The 21,038-nt window shown below is 35.0% G+C and overlaps 1 protein-coding gene across 1 annotated transcript in view; it reads left to right on the top strand.

Annotated features, from left to right (window-relative positions):
- The window catches only part of LOC150105439 (polycystin-1-like protein 1), a 724,085-nt gene that overhangs the window by 25,132 nt on the left and 677,915 nt on the right, over window positions 1-21,038 (top strand). Inside the window, exons 4-5 of the mRNA XM_090394152.1 lie at window positions 3,063-3,270; window positions 13,639-13,887. Of these exons, the coding sequence (XP_090250278.1) occupies window positions 3,063-3,270; window positions 13,639-13,887 (457 nt within the window). The remainder of the gene's footprint in view (window positions 1-3,062; window positions 3,271-13,638; window positions 13,888-21,038) is intronic.

Raw genomic sequence — 21,038 nt, 5'->3', positions numbered from 1 at the left:
CTGTGAAATGTTCATCTCCCACAACATCACTTTCTGCATTCTCATGGGATTACTGCAGAGGTGTGCATTCACAGTCCTCCATGCTTTTTCATCCTAATGCAGTGTAGTCACATCCTGTTCTTTGGTGGTCAGCTTTGTCTTCTGTACCATTATAATGTTTATTAGTCTGATACACAAACATCCTGCTGATCCTGAGTGTTTTTAGGTGGCTGCATCCCAAACTTGTTTATTTATTTGTTTATTCTTATGGCAAAAGGAATACAAAGCAGCTACAAGTCATTGTCCAGTCCAGAAAGCCAATCCAGGGCCTCATCTGTCACCTCGTGGATGTCCTGTAGGCCACCATCATGAAATTTGGTGCCTTGTGCACCAATATGAGTGATTGTCTGGGCCAGGGGGAAACAGTTACAATAAGGGTGGTCTGACAGTCTTCATTTATGCACTAGGTAGCCACATCTGCCCTGGTTAGTTCTGATTCTGTTGATAGATGACCAAATTTTCTTAGGAAGTGCAAAACCAGGCTGAGGAGCACAGGGTTCTTCAACAGGATGCCATTTGTTGGAGGATTGTTGGACCAATGTTCTCTCCACGTGTTGTGTTGATGGTAAGGCAATTGAAGAAGAGAGTTTGTTCATGTGCCAGAAAGGATTTCTTGATTTTAGGCAAAGACTAGGTGGATTTATGAGAGTCTGTTACAGCGGCAGGAGTAGTTTGCTCATTACTTTATTAAATTATTTAATCAAGTTTGTCTTCTCCATATATTTGGTGGAGCAATGTTAGATAGGACAGGAAGCCAGGGGATAGGAGTGCTTCTCAGTCTCCCACTAACTGTGTGCATGGTAGAGTTTAGCTGGGTGTCTATAATGTTAGTGTGTGCACTTCTTTCCCAGGGAGGGGACACAGTATTCTGCTGCAGAGAATGCAAGGGATTGTGCAGATGACCTTAGGACTTCTGCACCACAACCCCAGATTATTCCAGCAAGCCTTGAAATGATATTATTTCTTATTATAATTTTGTTGGACAGGATGATGTGCCTTTTATAGGTTAGGCTTCTTTCCAGACTCTCTCTAAGGTATTTTGGGTGAAGCTCATGGTCCACCATTTTGCCACAGAAAGAGAGGTTGAGGTGTCGATTTGCCTCTGCATTTGTTTAGGTGGAATGCTGTGGACACAGTTTTTGTTGGATTTGGCTTCAGGTACCACTGCTTGAAGTACTTTTCCAGGATGTTCAGGTCTGTGTTCAAGGTTGTTTCCAGGTTGGCAAAGGAGGTAGATTGGTGTAGGATCATTATGTCACTTGCATACATATATTTGCTTGAGATGGTATGTAGTAAGTCAGACATGTAGATGTTAAAGAGTAAAGGGGCTAACACAGAGCCCTGTGGGAGACCATTGTGGAGGAATCTAGGCCTGCTCTTTTTTTCCACCAATATGGACCCAGATCTTTCCAACCTTGTGAAGTTCTATTACATACAGCTACATGGTTCGCATAATCTCCCCACTTCATGTTAATCTGTCCAACTAGACAACTCTCTCTCTCTCTCAGAACCAGGCTCGCACAATTCTGTGTAAAGTTCTGAAAAATAAGTCTTCTTTGCATTTCTTTTCTATGTTTTGTACCTTTCAAGAAAATTTAATTAGAAACAAACAAACAGTAACAAAACTGGCATTGTGTTTTTTTTCCCCCAAGAATTTATGTTATCTCCTATTAGGAGTGCATGCTTAGTAACACCAATATCTGTAACATCAACATTCATTGCTGAATTAAAGGAATAAAATATACTGCCTTAGCTATATATCTTGTGAAATCCATCACTCACCAGTGATAATTGCCATGTCTATTAGTGATTTCACTGAACCCTGTAAAAACACATTATTTTATAATAGGCGATTATCAATATGGAAATCAAAGATTTAAATTATATGAGGACCATTTTAAATATCTTGTTTATTACAATGTTCTTGTTGGGTATCAATCACCATATACATTAAGAGAAACTAAATAAAGAATACTCTCTTGAAATGATAGAAGTAAGGTTTGAACATTGTACTGAAAATTAGAAATGTTTGCTGACTTTAATTGGATATATGCAGGCAATGTGTCCGTTAACTATTCTCTCTACCGTATCATATATTCATTTCTTAGTGGTGTTTCATAAATTGCATATCTGGTGATATTCATTATAAATGAGAATTTAATCACAGGTTCAGATATTCTAAAAACAACAAAGATAGATAAATTTTCAGTGTTCTATTACAGTATGTGTGTGTGTGTGTGTGTGTGTGTGCGTGCGTGCGAGTAGGGACATATCTTCTGTTGGTAGGCTTAGGTCTCTAAACTCTCTCTCTTAACCAGTTTTGTGCATAATGCATAAACATAGATTAAGATTAAAATGATTAATATTATAAGTGTTATTCAAATTGGTAGACTAATAACTTTTCATTTATACACCACTGAGTAATGCACCACTAACATGAAACCAGATAAGACTTGCAAGTGTATACATGCATTCAAAATTCAATTATGTCTTGAATAACACAATTAATTTGCTATCCATAAGCAAGCGTATTGGATCTAATACTATGCAGCAAAGGTTGGTCGATTGGTAGAGCTTCTGCTAATAATGGCTCATGCAAAAAAGTTAAGCAAGTTTGAGCATGGTTAGTAGTTGGAAGGGGAACAATCGTTCGATACTGTTGGCACACTCTCCCTCGATGAGTCTTTGGACTCCCTGGGTTGTAACATAATAATAATAATAACACTGTCCTCATGTAATATATGCTAGTCATTTTCTTTGGTCAAAATTGATGATGAAGATTTCATTTCTGCTGTATTTAATTGGATGCTGAAATGTGATCACATTTACAAATTTTATAATAGCTAGCTATAAAATATTTATTTTGATCCAAAGCTTACCCTTTCTTTCTCTTAGTGGCTGACACCGAGAGAAAGAAAGCATCTGAAGACCCTCTTGTGTGGGAGTGTATTGGGGGTGTTTATGAATCAGTTGTATGCATCATTGAATTATTACTTATATTTCATTATATTCAATTTATTAAGGAGTGGAACTTTGCATAGAATTGAAAGAAACTGGTAAGGTTTGTGAAGGAAGTGACTTAGAAATACCTACGGGTGAAGAATTACATCTGAAAGCCAAAGTTCTTCCTGCAACTGAAATGGCACTTCAATTTATATGGGAACTTGGTCTAGGAGAACTAAAAAGAACAAATAGCCCAACAGTATTGCAGAAGTTTAGAGAACCAGGAAGGTAAGTGTATCTCATATGAAACAAAAATTAAATCTTTAAATAATTATATTTGATTAGTGAATGATATTTGCTTATATCAAACAAACACCACGTAACTGAATAGTTTTGTTTCAGGAAATTGACAGCATAGACTAAATAATAGCTAAAAATTTAAGTATTCATATATTTTGTATTATTATGAATAGAATAAATTGATATATATTAATTTACGGATTAATATGTTGGTATCAAACACATGCATGCAAGTACACTTCAGTAACAAAGGTGGAACAGGAGAGATACAGGCAGGCCTAAAGCCCTATAATTATGCCACTTATTGGCTTTGGTTGGGTGTTCTTGGCCATTGGGCTGAATGTCTACAGATGAGGAATTCCCATATGAGAGGCAGTTTGATATAATCATATTTGTTTAGGTTGGGATAGTTGGTAAGAGCTGCAGCAGACTCGAGGAAAAGCCTCTGAAATTTCAATTTGCTTTGATGGAGTAAGGCAGCTTTTATCCAATGGACCCTGTTCCAGGTATCCAGGGCATCAATCCTTAGCAACCAAAATAGTGGAACCGGATGTAATCCTGGTGTTCTGATATACAGATGGTAGCTGCCCTGCATGTTTGGCTGTGGTATGAACACTTGCAGCTGCAGGATACTTGGTGCACTCCAGATAAATCCTGTGGCTGTAGCTAGTCTTTGGGAGAGCAGATAACGGTTGCTAGTGTTGTGACACCCCCCTTTTACTTTACACATGCATATGGTATTAACTCCAATATTAATATACTTAAACAATATCAGATACTTGGGAAGTCTTATTGATCCTCAATTACTCTTATATCTCAATCCTTGTAGCTAGTCTTAAAATAAGCAGCAGTCTATACTTATCCCAGTGAAATTGCACTTAGCAGAAGTTAGTAGAAAAAGACATCTTACTACTTTGTATTAGTCTACAGATTCTCATTAATTAATTAGTCTACAGATTCTCATTAATTAACATAGAGAAAATTTATATTATCCTGCACCACTCTATGCCTAGATGCTATGAAAAATAACCTCATGGAAAAATCAATCAATAAGCACAATAACACTTTTAGTTTCTTTAAGCTAAGGATACTTTAAATATCTCAATTAGTTTCCTTTATACAGAAGTGGCCGAGGTTACTCAATCTTTCCTATCACTTTGGGTTCCCACTAAGATCCGAATAATTTTATGAATGGTACAGTGAATTGAATTCAGGCAAGCTGGATTGTGCATGAAACAAAGGACATTTATTTTACTTTAGAATACACACTACAAGATATATCAAATTCTAGTAATAAGGCAATTCACTCAAAGTAACTTCGGGGTTCTACTTCTCTAATTATGAAACATTAAATTAACATCAATACTGCATTCAAACAGATATTACTTCCATGAAAATACTATTAAAATTGAAACACAATTCAAATTTCCCAATACATGGGCAAAACAAACGAAAATCCTCTACTAAGTACTCATTAATCTTTATGATATCTCTAAGTTAATCAGTAAAAGAGCATTCATAAACAAGTCTTATACTTAACACATAGTAGTTCAATATCAACTGATTAATATTACATTCACATATCCCAGTGGAACAACATGATACACTAATGCATCTATATGGACACAATGCACTTCAAGGCACTTTCGTAGGAAACAATTTCCTTGTCGATCACACGTAACTTAGTACAAATATTCTATGTTAAACAACTCATTAAAAAGGAGGACTATTCACTCAGATATCTATTCTAACACTTACAGTCTTATTAGATTGGGTGTTACAGATTAAGAACATTCCTCTCATAGACTAAACTATTAATCCAGATAATATCATCACAGGTAATGAGTTCTGGTTCTAGATACGTTCACTCGGAACAAAGTAATGCCTTGGCTTTCGTTAACTTAGCGCCTATTCATTTAACATTATTCAATCTTTAGTTAAGGCAGAGACAAAATTGAATCAAATTTCTCTTACCACATTCAGGCGACTTACATCACATCTAGGTTCTGGATAACATCAACTTCTACTGTGATTCCTCGGAAGTAAATTGAGTGTCCCTAAATAGTCTCTTCAGCTCCTTGTCTGTTACTGCTCTCTGGCCAGCATAGCATCCGCAGATTTCCTTGCACGGGGCCTTCCTCGATATCAGCATAGGCCTTCATCACAGTGGACTTCAAGATTACTTGGCTGTATGCCTTTGGAAATCTCAGAGCGCTCCTCAGACATCATCTGCTCGGACTTAGTTTTTCTCTCTTGAAGTACAGCTTCCGTAGTACCAACTCTTAAGTCATAGAACAAGGTGACTCGTGCCGAGAGCTCTGAGATACAAACATCAGCAGTTCACCTGGAACACATCTAGGATGAAAATCAGGAACAAGAGAACCTCTCAGGTCAGGTAATTAATTTTTATATCTCCCGCTATTTCTACTCATTGGGTGTACTCACTTATCAAATCAGCTTTCGTATCACAAAGCCACAAGCGCCAAATAGGACTCTGGCGGTCGAGTCAGAACTGGTACGCGATGAGCAGTGCCATCAATGCAACTGGCGGATAAGTTCCACACCCAAGCATGACTTGCAAAATTTAACACACGATCATAGCTGGCGGCTGCATTACCGATAATAGGATTAAGTTCCAAATAAAAGTATCTAGATTCGTTGGTATTATTATTTCAAGGCAGAAGGAAGATATAGTACACATTTTTAACATATAGGCAGTAGGTGAAATTTACAGAGTTAGAATATAATACATTATTTACTTAAACAGCATCATTCTGATTATCACTTAGTCTTTGGGAAATGGCGAACTTGTTAAATCGGGAATGAAAAGCATTCATTTCATGAATTTGTTCATTCACGATTTAACACTAGCTTTTTGTGTGGTTTATAAGTGGTCACAAGATTGTGCTTTTTAAAGATCTTGGCCACCTTTTCTAAGAGGCCAAGAGTATAAGGGATGGATTTGCTGTAATCTATATTTGAAAAGGTAGAAGTGGGATGTGAGTACAGGGTGTTAGAATTCTTCTCATCTGGTGAGAGTGTAGCCATTGGCTTAAAAGGTGTTTTTTATGTGGTTGTTCTGTGATGAGTGCAGTGTTATCTGAAATTAATTTTACCCAGCGGACTAAGGTTTTTATAGCGCCATATTATTGTAAAAAAAAGGGGGGGGGGAGATGTGACTGTCGATGGATGCATTTACCTGTGTGTGTGTGTGGGGGGGGGGTTCTGTAGATGGTGAAGGTCAAAGATCCATTTGATTTCTTATAACAGGGGTGTCTAGGTGTTGTTACTTACACTTAACATCAAATTTTTTAAGCATTTTTATTTGAATATGTCAGTTAAACTTGTTATAGACACAGGAATGAGCTGTTACAACAGCAAACAAATTAATCATAACACTAGCATTTTAAACAAAAATCTTAATTTTGCTAGAAAATAAGTACAAAAATTATACACCAACTTTACCTAATAATTTATATGTTCTTAATAAGTTCACTAATTCACTTAGGCATGGACTCTACAACATCGAACACATTTTTTTATTTCTGCAACTTGAAACCATACTTCTATAATGGATGGATCATATTAAATTATCCTTTGTATCAGAATTTAATTTTTCATAACTCTTTTTTTCACTATGGCACAGATTTTCTATTGGGTCTAATGTCAGTTGAGTTACCTGGCCATTGAAGCATTTGGATGTTGTGCTTTTTGAGGAACTCTTTCACTTTTATAGAAGCATGGCATGGAGAAAGATCCTGTAAGAAGATTAATTCTTTGTTTTTCTGGATCTGTGGGACCACTCTTTTCTCCAATATTTTTATCTGTTGGGCACTTTCCATCATACCATCAACAGGCACAAGTGATCCTGGAACTCTTAAAACAACTCCAGAACATCTTTTAGCTGGGTGTTTAAGAGCTCTTTGAAGCTGGGCAGGAGAAGTCTTCCCAGCTGCTGATTCACAAACATAAGGTACTCACCCTTCTTGGACAAAGAAATTGTTCTCATCTGAGAATATTTCTTCCACTTCTTAACAATCCAATCTTTGTACACTTTTACCTGCTGGAACCTCTTTTTCTGTATAGCCTTCTACAACAGTTGTTTAATTTTTGGTCTGTGAGCAGTCCTCCCTGCTTTCAACAGTCATTGATGTACTGTCATGTCAGAAACATTAATCCCAATAGCTGCCAAGTCTCTGTTTAATTATACAGCAGACAATCTTGTATTCATTTTGCTTTTCATAACTAGTAAATGATTTTGAGTAAGTGCAGTTTTCCTTTTTCCCCCCACCTTTTCCTTTTCTCACAGGAGAAAAGGTACCTGTCTCCCTAAACCTCTTTAAAATCACATTAAGAGCACACAAACCAACACAACACTCATTAGCAATTTGTCTTTGAGTCATGGATGTGTGCTGAGAAAGAGAACATGTTTTTGAACTCTTTCTTGGAGATGTATTTATTTTATAGCTGCACAAAATGAATAAAACACTATGAATTTCAGCTTGTTTACACTATCAATAAACATCGTAGAGACAGTTAAAACATGCAACACTCAACAAAAATAGTGAAATAAAACCAAAACCAGAATTATTGTGAACTGAAACAAAAACCAAGCCCAAACAAAAAACTTGATGAACATTCGGCTTGTTTGGATTAAATTGTTCACTACTGTATGTTTGTATACAAATGCTAAAAATATAAGAAACAATGGAAATGAAATGGTTGTATTGATTGAGTTCATTCAATCAAGACTTGTTGGAATAAGTGAGACATGGGTGGATGAGGATGACATCCTGACAGGAATAGAGATGCAAGGGTATGATAGAAAAAGAGTTATGTCTGTACAAAGTAGAAAAGCAGGGAGGGGGGGGATCATGGCACTATGGTGTGAAATAGAGATGAATAGAATGATAACCTTAGTCATATGTTGCTATAGGCCTGATAAAGTGGAGGGTAGTGACAAGGAAATGTATAAGCAAATTAGCCAATCAAATGTGAAAAGGCTTATCATGATCATAATGGGTGATTTTAATTATGGCAATATAGATTGGGATAAAAAGATAGCAAATGGAAGTAAAGAAAATAAGTTTCTTGAGTTTTTGAGGGAAAACTACTTTATATAGTATGTATCAAAGTGTATATGAGAATTGAGGGTTGCTGATTTGAACATCTCATCAGATGATGTCATTATAAATGAAGTTTCAAATCTTCCTTCATTTGGTGAGAGTGACCATGAAGTGGTCATCTCCTGTGTGGTTGCTAACCATGCTTTCTGTGAGAAAGCTGGTGATTATGAGAAGCTCAGGAGACAGCTGGTTGCTACAACTGTAGCTGTAGCATGGAATGAGGATTTGGGTGGAAAGGAGATGAATGCTGCTTGGATGCTATTTAAGAACCATCTAGTAGAAGCAAATGTATTCCAAAGATCAGAAGGTTAAATAAGGTAAGTGTGAAATCGATAAATGAAGAGCTTAAGCTTGTAATACAGAGAAAGAAGTCATTATGTAATCAACATCAGATGAATGGTAGTAATCAGTTCCATGAGGAGTACAAAAATGGGCAAGGAAAGTGACTCATTTAGTAAGAATAGGAAAAGTGTAGTAAGAGCATCAGTTAGCTAATGATGTGGGAAAAAGAAAAAAAAAAACACTATCAAGCTCTTTCTATACATAGCCATCAAAGGAAAAGAATGATTATGATAGGATAAACGTTGAATGGAGAAAATGGTATAAGGGAAACTGCTGTAAGGATATAGTTGAGATATTTAATGAGTACTTCATAAAGGGCTTTCATCCTTGTGAATGTGACATCATGGAGAGTTTGAGAGAATGGATGAGGAGAAGAATCTGTAAGTGAGCATGAGGTGTATGGGAAATTGAGCAAAGACTGTGGAACTTGCTGATAACACTTTATTTTCAAGAAATGTTCCTGGGGATTGACATCTGCCTTAGAATATTTATTTAATATGAGTCTTACATTGGTTCAAGTTTCAAAGGAGTTGTAGGAAGGCAAGATTGTACCACTTTAACAAAACTCAAGCATCAAATTATAGATAAGTCTGTGTGTGTCTGTATTTTGGTTATAGTGTTGGAGAGACTAGCGAAAACCAATATCCAGAATTTGGTTAAAAGGAATGCTATTATCTTTGATGGACAGCACAGATTTGCTGAAGGGAGGTTGTTTTCATCTTACTTATTATACTTACTTATTACAATAAAGAGACAGCTGTATGAGAGAGATGGATACTCAGTAGTATGCTTTAATTTTGCAAAGGCTTTTGATAGATTACCATGTGATAAGATTTATAGTCAAACTAAAGCAGATGGGATTGGATATTAGACTAGTGCATTGTATTGGAGATTGGCTGTTGGATTGATAGATATCAGCAAGTTATGTATGGGGAAGCAGTATCCCTGAAGATGAAAGTCACTAGTGGTGTACCTCAGGGTTCTGTTTTAGGACCATTGCTGTTTAACTTGTATGTTAATGATATTAGGGAAATTTTGAATGGGGATATTCAGTTGTTTGCAAATGATGCAAATTTGGGAAGAGCTATTAGGAATAGTCAAAATTTTGTGGCCTTACATAAAGATTTGAATAGACTGAGTGAATGGGCATAAAAATGAAGATACTAGTTCAATGTTGTTCAAATGTAAGGTTTTAAAATTTACAAAACAAAGATGCAATGTAGACTTTACTCTTAGCAAGGATATGTTGTTAGAGGTGAAGGAAATGAGAGATCTTGAGGGTGATGGTGGATAAGTATCTAAAAGTTAGTGTGCACATTGCCAAAATTGTGAGAACAGCACAACGAATTCCAGCAGTGATGCAGAACAGACACATTTGTAGAAGTAAGGCAATTCTGGTTCCTTTGCATATGGCTTTGATTTTGTCACATATGGACTCTTGTGCACAGATTTGGTTACCTGTTTTCGAAAGGAGGAAGAGATGTTGAAAAAGTGTCTAGAGGCAATTGAGTAAGGTAGTTTCTGCTCTCTGGCATGTTGAGTATGAAGAAGAGTTGAGAAGATGCAGTTTGCAGTGTCTACTAGGTAGGAGGAAGAGTGTTAATATGATAGAGATGTATAATTTAGTCAGGGATTTGTAATGGGATTAATGTTAGAACGGTTGTTCATAAACTGATGGAAGTTGGGGAAGTACAGATGGTCATTCCTGAAGCTTTATAAATAAGGTGGGAGCAAGGTAGTGAGAAGCAGGATTTTTGCATGGAGAATTGTGAATGATGGGAATGTATTTCCTGAAAGTGTGGTGTCTGCTGAGAATTTATTGAAGGCATGGTATAATGAGTTGTGTGTATGACATGTGTTCTTGGAATGATGATAATGATAATCTCAGGTTTATCTGTCTGTAAAACATTCATCTTGTGAGGAAATGAGCATTGGGGATTAAATCAAAATGTCTCCACGTGGTTCTTAATTGAAGAAGAGTACTTTCATTCCCTCACCTAGAGCATTCATCAGAATGCTCTAGGATTATTGTTCTGTAGAATTGAATGGTTTGGTTGAACTTTTATTAAGTATGCATATATATATATATATATATATATATATATATATATATATATGGAATGTAGGAAATTATGACATACTTTTGAATTGGCTTGGAAATTCAAGGGAAGCTGTTGGCTTTCTCCAGGACATTGTCAAACAGTATTGGAAAGTAGCAGTATCAACACACCTAGGGATAAATGAATGAGTATAGTGGAAGTAAAATGGATGAATTGCATTGGGAACTGCAAAAAACTGAAATGTCATTGAAGTAATATAATGATAAAGGTGATCAATAATCTTATGATCAGTATGAAACACAGGTAAGAAGGATATGAGTGGCATGGTTAAGAAGTTGAAATCAGATTATGAGAGGAAAGTAGTCAAACAGGAATTTCTAATGAGTTTTTTGCAATGTGGCAAGTAAAATGAATTCTTTTTATGGAAGGATTACTTTAATCACTGAACTGGCCTTATGTCGATAATTACATAGATGTGAAGTGTCCATTGAAGTCAGTATAACCTTCGGATATTATAGAAATAATATGGATACGAAGCATATATTTTTGATATATATTATACATGGCTATTAAGATGGTTAATGGATGTAGTGGGCAGGAAGATGACTGAAGTAGAAAACATGGTATTGAATGATCGCTTTACGAGATATATCATTCAACTGAAGATAATGTGGTGACTGATGTAACAGGGAACAGCTCTAGATTAGAGATAGATAAACTGAAAATGTTTAGGATATTAATTTTAGGGTAAATACAGCCATAGGATTTTGGCAATGCTTAAAGTTCAAGAGAACCTCTAACACTTTTGACTAACTTGCTTAAGCTTGCCTCTGGCAAGGTCTAATGGAAAGAGGACAGAATGGTTCTTTTACAGAATGAAGGCTCTAAGACAGTGTATCAATTTGTATATACGTTGAAAAGCTTAGGTTTTGTTGATTATTCATAATAGTGCTTAACATTATAAATATCACCAAGAGAGTAAAAAATAAATTCATTTATTGGACTTTCTAATATTTCCCTTGTTTTCTATGCAGCATCTTCAGGCCACACTCAATGGACAAAACATATACCTACCTAACAAAGTGTCATAATGACTATTAATCATGATTAACTCTCTTTGCAGTACTTTTAATTTTTGTTGCTTCATATTAAATCTAGACATTTATAGCTCATCTGAATATCTAGATAATCCAATGATCAGCATGGTTCAACTATCCTAATGTGAATTATAATTTCTTTCCTTCTGTGTAGTTTATATAAACTGAGGATAAACATCCTCAGTTTTTCATAAATTGCACAGTAGAAACGAAATTATAAAAGAAATATATACAAGGTCACAATTTAGTGTTTGTAAGATCTTAATTCCCTGAAGAAGTGCTGCTCGAAAAAGTGTTTCTTCATTATGGTATCCACAGCACAATCAGGTGATACGGGTCATGGTTTTGTGAAAATGTGTAACTAGGCAAAGATGTCACACTGCAATATCTTGTGAAAAGAAAGAGTGAAAAGAAATGTTTGTTATTTTGATTAAGTTATAGTTTATCATGTGCAAATAACTAAACTGCCAATAACTGCATCTTTTCATGATTTACTTTAGCATATTTGATATGATCGAGACTTTTAAACTGTTGAGAGGCAGTTACAGAGTAGACATCGGAGAGTTTTTCACTTGGTGGAACGGCGGGAAGGAGCGATGACAAGGGACGATCCCTGGAAGTTACGAAAGGAGGCTGTGTGCAAGAGGGTGAGGTTTCTTTTCATGGAGGGTAGTTGAATCTTGGAATGCATTGCCTAAGAGAGTGGTTGGAGTGGGAATGGTCAGTGGGTTCAAGGAGTGGTATGATAAACTTTGTGTTTCCTAAAAATGACCTCCCACGATGAGTCTTTTGACTCCATGGAGGCCTGGATAATAATAATAATAATAATAATAATAATATTAATTGTTATGTTGTTCATTTGTGGTCATCAGTAAAGTACGTAGCAATTCTAGAATACCTATGTAATTTATAAATTACGTATGTAAAAGTATGACATAAAATTTTTATTTCATTTTTTACCATGTTTTAGAGAACAATTATGGCATTTTTTCAAGTAACATGTGACTTTCAGTAAGCAGGTCATTTTAAATTATATATTTAGTTTAATCCTTTATCCAAGTGTAAGCAAACATAGTTTGCGCCTGAAGTATCTTCAGGACTGGGGCAACTCGTGGCAAAGGTGGTTTGAGTTCTGATCACTTTCCTTAGTATTCCATCATGCAAAGCACATCTCTTTGCAGACATGCCCCTGCCCAGACCAATTTCGACCTTTATTGAGGTCTCTTCAGTTGAAGCCAGAACCAGAGGTGATACCAAGGTTGAAGCAATGCAGAAGTCATATTTCCATATACCAGTTGCCAAAAAAGATGACATACCTTATTATTATACAACTGGTATATGGAAATATGACTTCTGCATTGCTTCAACCTTGGTATCACCTCTGGTTCTGGCTTCCACTGAAGAGACCTCAATAAAGGTCGAAACTGGTCTGTGTAGTGATCCTTCCCATAATGCATAACATTATACATATCTGCAAAGAGATGTGCTTTGCATGATGGAATACTAAGGAAAGTGATCAGAACTCAGTCCACCTTTGCCACAAGTTGCCCCAGTCCTGAAGATACTTCAGACCCAAAGTATGATTGCTTTTCAAAGTTTAAAGTGTTTTTTGAATGTTCACTGTGCATACCACTTCTTCCACTTCAGTTAATAATATGAAATGCATTATCCAATTTTTGATATATATTATTCTTAGTTTTGATGTATTATTATTTATTTTTTTAATTATAGAATTGTTCTAAATGTGACTGCCCAGAATCACATTAGCAGTGTATCTTCTGGAGCCATTCAACTGCATTTAGTTCAGAAGGTGGAAAATTTGACATCTATTCGTCATCCTGGTTCTGTCCTTCTGGGTCAACCAGTTATATTCCATGCATTGTACTGGTTTGGGACCAATTTAACTTTTGAGTGGCAGTTTGGAGATGGCAATGTCGCCATTAAAACACATTCTGCTTCTGTACAGTACAGTTACTCTGCGTAAGTATAATTCATTTCCTTCTAAGTTTGTGTAGGTGATACAAATTCAAGTTTCCTTTAGTATAATTTTGGAATTTCAATACACTTAAAAAAAAAATTAAAAATTAAAAATTGAAGAAGAAAATATTGTTCCAGTTACAACTTAAAACAAACTGGATATACAGGAAAAAGACCTTCACATATTCTGTAAGGAATGTTAAGGTCGGTAGATCAGTACTGAATATCAGTAGATTATCTTCAGTTTTTGTCAGAAAACCAGAACGAACACTAATAAGTCTAATTCTTATTAATTAATTATTATATAAATCGCTTTATACGAGACATAGAAAAAGTAGAGTTAGGTTCTGAAATCCTTTTTTTTTTTAAATTATATAAACAACAATGACATCCAACAAAAACAATATTTTTATTTAATTCAGATAATTCATGTAAGTTAAGAAAACATAAACTATGACAAATACGTAGTATAAAATTCTAAAAATTACAAATTGTACATAAATTTCATTGCACATAATGCATAAATGTTTTAGACACAATAAAATAAAGCGCATATTTTAATCGCCATCACAGTCTTCAAAAATAACATTTCGTAGGTGTTCTTTAAGTGGCTGGAGGTCGTCACCACTTGAAATCTCTTGGACATCATTTGTATAATTCTCATTGCATACTTCGGCTGGTTTAGTCATCAAGAAATCAGTAATAAGACTTTACTTTCCACTATGTTGCTATTTTTTATTAAGTTCATAATATGGCGCTAAACAAATATCCAATTGTCTCGTGAATTTTCCTAAGCACTCCATTGAGGGATTATTATCCGTAAAATAACTTCCTAACTTTGTTGCCAAGTCCAATCCTTCTGCTAATTTCTTTAAACTGAATTCTTTAATGGATTCATTACAATCAGAATCTTCAGCAGAACTTTCCCCACCATTTGGTTCGACGCCATCAATTAATTCTACCAGTTCCTCCTCTTTTAAATCTGTTTCTCCATCAACTAATTCACTAATTTCGTTTTCAACCATATCACAAAAGCCCTCTCCACCAAATATATGTGCAATGTTTATTATACGACATACCTTGGCATTCCCTGGAGGTACGAAATTTTGTTCCAGAACGGCTTCAGGCCGTATTTTTTTTCAGCAAGCATTCAGTGTGGAGGGTTGTAATTCCTTAATGGACAGAGAAATAATTTTTACGCAATTCGATATTGAAAACTTTCCACGCTTGAGGCAGTGTCATGTTTGGATTAGATTCCATTTTTTCCAAAATTAATTGAAATGTTCGCCGAATACAATATGACTTAAATATTGATATTATTCCTTGGTCGTGTGGTTGAATAAGTCAAGTAGTATTAGGCGGCAAAAAAGTTATTTTAATATTCGGATGGCTTAAATTTGTTGGGTGGCCTGGTGTGTTATCTAAAAATTAGTAGAATTTTGAAGTCCATATTACTTTTCTTTGTGTAACTTTCTACATTGGGTACAAAACACTTGAAAAACCAATTTTCAAACATGCTAGCTGTAACCCATGCCTTTTTTGTTGGCCCGCCAATAAACATGTAGGATGGACTTGTCGAGCCCTTTCATCGCACGAGGATTTGTAGATCGGTTAATAATCATTGATTTTGTCATGTAATCACCTGATGCATTACTACAAAATGGTAGACTAATTCTACTTTGGAAACCTTGAATCCAGGAGCTGATCTTTCATTTTTCGAAATATAGGTGTGTTTTGGCATTTTTTCCCAGTATAACCCAGATTCATTGAACACCTAGTCTGCACCGTAACCACCTTCTTTAATGATTTTTAAAAGTTCTGCTGGGTATTTCTGGGCAGCTTCAACATCTGCTGATACTGATTCTCCCTGGATTTTAAGATTATACAAAGAAAACCGCTTTTTAAAATTTTCGAACCAACCCTTACTGGCAGAAAATCCATGCTGAGAGATTTCTTCTGAAGAATTTTGATCAAGTTCTTTTAAATGTTTATAAACTTTGAGAGCTTTTTGCTTAATAAGGTGTCAATCCAAAGGAATTTTCTTTTGAGTGCAATCTTCTATCCAAATCACCAGAGATTTCCCCATTTTTTCTATTAGAATATTGCGAACACGAGCAATGAGCTTTGCACTTACCGTTGACCCAGCAATAACACTTTCTCGGATTTTATGTTCATTTTGTTTGATTGTTCGAATTGTTGATTCATTTAAATTTAGAGTCCTTGCAACAACTCCTGGCTTTTCTCCAATTTTCAACTGATCCAAGATTTTAATTTTTTCTTCGAGAGAAATGAATTTCCTCTTCAATGTTGGTTTTTTCCCTTTCATTGCAGTTTTAGTGGCCATTACAATAAAAATAAACTTTTATATTAAAAAAAAAAGCATTACATATGTATGTAACTCACCAGAAAATAAACTGCTCTGCTTGAGAAAGCACACATGATTTTAAATGCGCTTTCTTGGCAGAAAACAAAGACAATTTTCAACAATAAACACTTTATGCAGTAAACCCTAGATGGGATGGCGAACCTATGACACTCGTGCCAGAGGTGGCACATCTGAGAATTTTGCTGGCACGTCAACAAATTACAGGTGATATCCTTTTATACGCTTATAAATTATTCAAGTTTTTTTTTTAATTGTTACAATACGTACAAGCTGAATTTTGTTTTACACAAGACAGCAGCTATAAAGACATCCCAACAAGTGTTGAGTTGAAATGCTAATTCTCTTCAATCAAATTCCATAACATCTGAAAGTGTCATAACAACATTCACTATTAGTTTTAACACATTCACACAGCAGGGTGTCATTTATCGTTCCGATAGAACTTCTCATTACTGACTGGCTCAACTCACACAAACGTTTCAATCCTTGGTTGAATTTTATGGCTTCTTGTTTGCGTTTGAGGTGGCAGGTGAACTCACACATTCATTATATGGCATGTTTCAATTCTTGGTAGTCTTTTATTTTAAGTTAGCCTTTGTGATCTGTCATAATGACATTGAGAATTTTAAATGCAATAAAACAAACACCTATTTCATAATTGAAAAATTGGACAATAGTTTTAGTTAGATACTGTGTTTTGGTGCAACATATGGTTTTGCTTAAGTATATACAGCGTAGTTTCTGTGAGAGGGAAGATGTGATTTATTACTTAACGCCGTTTTTATTCGATTTGTCTCTAATTGCACTATTTGTTGAGAATGACACAGACTGCAAAAGTCCTCTGTACAGTACCTTATTCAATGATACAATAAAACTAAAACTTATAACTACTTGCGCAGCACGGCAGATGCAAATTTAACAAAGATAAAATTTGATTTTTAAGTCCTACAGTGAAAAATATGAAAAAAAAATAAAATAAAATAAAAAATAAAGGGTTACTAGAAAATGTAGACCGCGTTATATCGAAACCGCGTTGAACAAGGGATACCACAATTTGTAGACTGCGTTGTATAAATACCGTGTTATATGAGGGTTACCTGTGTATATATACAGGGTGTTCGGGATAAATTTGACATATTTATAATTAATTATATTTTTCCGTAAGTTACATGTATTAACACACACTTCTCTTCATTTAAAAGTTTGGACCCTTCTTCATTCATATACAAGATGTCAGAAAGGATGGATAGCTGGAACCCACCTGAATCATGGAAGAGAATAACTTGTATCATGATGATTCGTGCCCGCCATCAAAATAAGGATATTACGACTGCTGCCCAATGCTCCCTGAATACAGTAAAAACAATCAGGCATGAACTAGAGACTTGCAATGGTGACTACGAGGATGTAGCAAGAAGAAAGATCCCTAGCAGACGATCTGATTGCGTTCGTACAGCAGAATTCCTCGCAAATCTGCAGGAACAGGTGTTGAAGAACCCTGGCATTGGAATTCGGGCTTTGTTCGTGGAGTTGCTAACTGTAGTCAAGCCCTGGATAACAAGGGTAGCCAATGGTAGGCCATATGTATGGCAGCAGGATTCGGCCCCTTGCCACACCTCTGGGAAAAGTCAAAAATGGTTGTCTGAAAATTTCTACGACTTCACCAGTCCAAATGTTTGGCCTCCAAACTCCCCAGACCTTAACCCCATGGATTATTTTGTATGGGGCGCAGTTGAAAAAGACACCAATCGCACTTCCAGTAATACAAAAGCCCAGTTAATGGATAAAATTAAAACAGTTTTTGTGGCCCTTCCCAGGGAGACTGTAGCATCAGCTTGTTCGAGGTTCCGAAGCAGAATTGAAGCTGTGATCGATGCTAATGGTGGTTATTTTGAGTAAATCTTGTTGATAGTATTGTAATTAATTCTGCCTGTAATGTTTTTTTGTCAATTCATTAAATTTAATAGATACAAAGAAGATTTTCTTTTTCCTTACGAAACTGTCAAATTTATCCCGAACACCCTGTATATATATATATATAAAAAAGTTTCTTTATAAATAAGTTCTTTAATTTTGCAGGAGGTTTAAAAGTGGCATTAAGGTTGTATTTGTTTAGTACAGTCATACCCCGACTTACGTGAATCCAGAGTTACGCAGTTTCATATATGTACGTATTCCCGCTTCACGCCTCATCACTAGTCGTATCTTTCCGGTGCCATCTGCATTCGCCAGTGTCGCACATGCTGTGAACAAGCACTGATGTGTTTCGCGCGGTCTCCATTCATACACGATTTTTATAGTTTACAAACCTTGCGATTGTTTAATGTTAAGTTCTTGATAAAAATTTTATCACATAAAAAATAATAATGTCGTCCAAAGGAAGCAAGTCCGATTCTTCTACAGCTAGCAAGAAAAGAAAAACATTTACTTTGGAAACAAAACTCAACATTATTCAGGATTTTGAAGGCAGAATGAAAATTTGTGAGCTAGCAAAGAAGTCTGATCTACAGGAATCCACAGTAAGAACAATCATAAAAGAAAGGTTTACAGATTTTGGAGGGCATTGATTCTAACGAGGAATGAATTGTAGCCACAAGATAAGTAATAAAAAAAATCATTAGCTTGCTGTGAAGAAATTTTGCGTGACAGGAAAAAAAAGACATTATGCCATCAGATGAATCTATTAGATTTTATGAAACCATTGACATCGAAATAACTTTCTTCTTTTTTTATGTACGAAAAACTACAATTATGATTATATTTCTTAAAAAATATAGGTGTTTTTGTAAACCTTTGGTCCCAATTAACTAACATTTTATGTTTGTATGCAAAATTATACCCGAGTTACGCGAGTTCGACTTACGCGCTTTTTGTTGGTTCCCACCTACCGTGTAACTTCGGGGTATGACTGTACCCTGTTTATTTTATTAAATATCCCTTTAATTTATGGAATGGCTACAGTTTTATTGTAATGAAGTTTATTTTTATTATTAGATGCAGTCTTATGAAGAATTTTTTTGATAGTATTTTTGCTGTAGCCATTTTTCAGGAAAGTATTGCTGATAATTTTTTAATTCATGCTTAAGTGCTTGTTCATTGCAGCAAATCTTTAACTCCCTGTTTTTAATAAATCTGGTAATTCTACAGTTTTCGATTAGTTGAGTTACCTTCATTGTTTGGAGATAAGGTTTTTGGTTTATTATTATTATTATTATTATTATTTTGTGACAGTTATATTATTATTATTATTATTATTATTTCGTGACAGTTGTCGAGTCCTCATACTCCAAGGAGTATGAGGACTCACCGAGGCGGGCACACCCACAACTCCCTCCACCAACTATCTCTAACCTCTACTATTATCATCTACATCAAAATGACAGTTTAAAATAACAGTAGCCTTCTCTTTATTAGCTCTAGTAATTATGATATCCTGGTTTGCTTTTAAAGATTTCACAGCTGCTAATTCCATTTTGGTGATGAAGGTGCTGGTTATTGCATTAGTATTATTTAAAATACTAGAAGTTTGTAATCATATTTTATCAGTTTTGTTAGTTGGGAGAAATCTTATACTTCTCTTCATATGATATATAAAATCCAGTTTGTTAACTGTTCTAGGGACCAGGGACCAGGGACCATAGCTATGTTTGGAAGCCTTTACTGGAAAGTGGGAGTTCATCATTGTCCAAGACGTGACTTTAAAGATTAATCTCATGACTGTTCAATGATGGCAATTCATTGCTTCTGTTATCAGTTATTTGTGATTGCTTTCTACTACCATCTCTTGTGTTTGTAGTTGGTTGCTTATCATGGACTTGTGGTTGGCTATTCTCAAAAGAGCTCAATGAGAGGAAATTTAAATAGCTTAAATTTGTACTTTGGCTGTTTTAAATCTTGTAACTGTTTCAATCTTTGGGAATATTGATTTAAATTTAATTTTTTTTTTTTTAACTGAGGTCAGAATTTCCATTTGTCTTTTTTCTTTTCCTTTTCCTTTTTTTTTTTTTTTTAAATTATACTTCAAGTTTTTGCTGGTTGAAATCCAAGAGAAATATCATTTTTATTTGATTTATCGTTTCAAATTTGATTATTTTTTTCATCCTAGAGATGAGTACCTTTATTTAATGAAACATTGATTGAAAACAGCTAACCAGAAGTAGTAAGATATTACAGAAATATCATGTCAGTGGAATTAGTGTTACTGAGATAAAGAACAATGAAACAGATGAAATGCTTTTATATAAATATAAGATGATTTATTCAGACAGTGGTGATCAAGGAAAGGAAGGTACTTTCCTTTAATTTTATGTTATTTAATGCTAAACTTGACAATAGACTTCTTGAATAGAAGACAGTTATATAAATAGGTTGTTGTTTGGCAAGATGAAAAATGTTATCTGTACCTGTTGGTTCATTGAAAGTATTAGTAGCGAAAAAATAGTCTTCAAAGCATTAGAGATTACAGCTGAGATAAAGAAGAATTTGCTTCTTGCTGGAAACCTAAACAGCAAATGTCCCATAAACGTTTTGTAGAAAAATAATGGACTAATAGTAATGGAAATTACAGTGGTATCTCGCTAATCTGAACTAATAAAAACCGTGCTCGTTCGGATTAGTGAATTTTCCCCCAAAGAGACAACAATAATTAGCTTTTAAGATAAAAAATAATGAGATTCTAATGGTACATCAATTTAATTCTATAAATAAATGAAGTATCTGATAGAAAAAAAAAGCTGCTATACTGTAATGTAAAACTTAAAAAATAATT

The sequence above is a fragment of the Typopeltis vanoorti genome, chromosome 6, assembly GCF_054136105.1.
Source record: "Typopeltis vanoorti isolate ZY-2024b chromosome 6, IOZ_Tvanoo_1.0, whole genome shotgun sequence".
In the NCBI taxonomy this organism is placed as follows: domain Eukaryota; kingdom Metazoa; phylum Arthropoda; class Arachnida; order Uropygi; family Thelyphonidae; genus Typopeltis; species Typopeltis vanoorti.
This window is presented reverse-complemented; position numbering and strand designations above follow the sequence as displayed.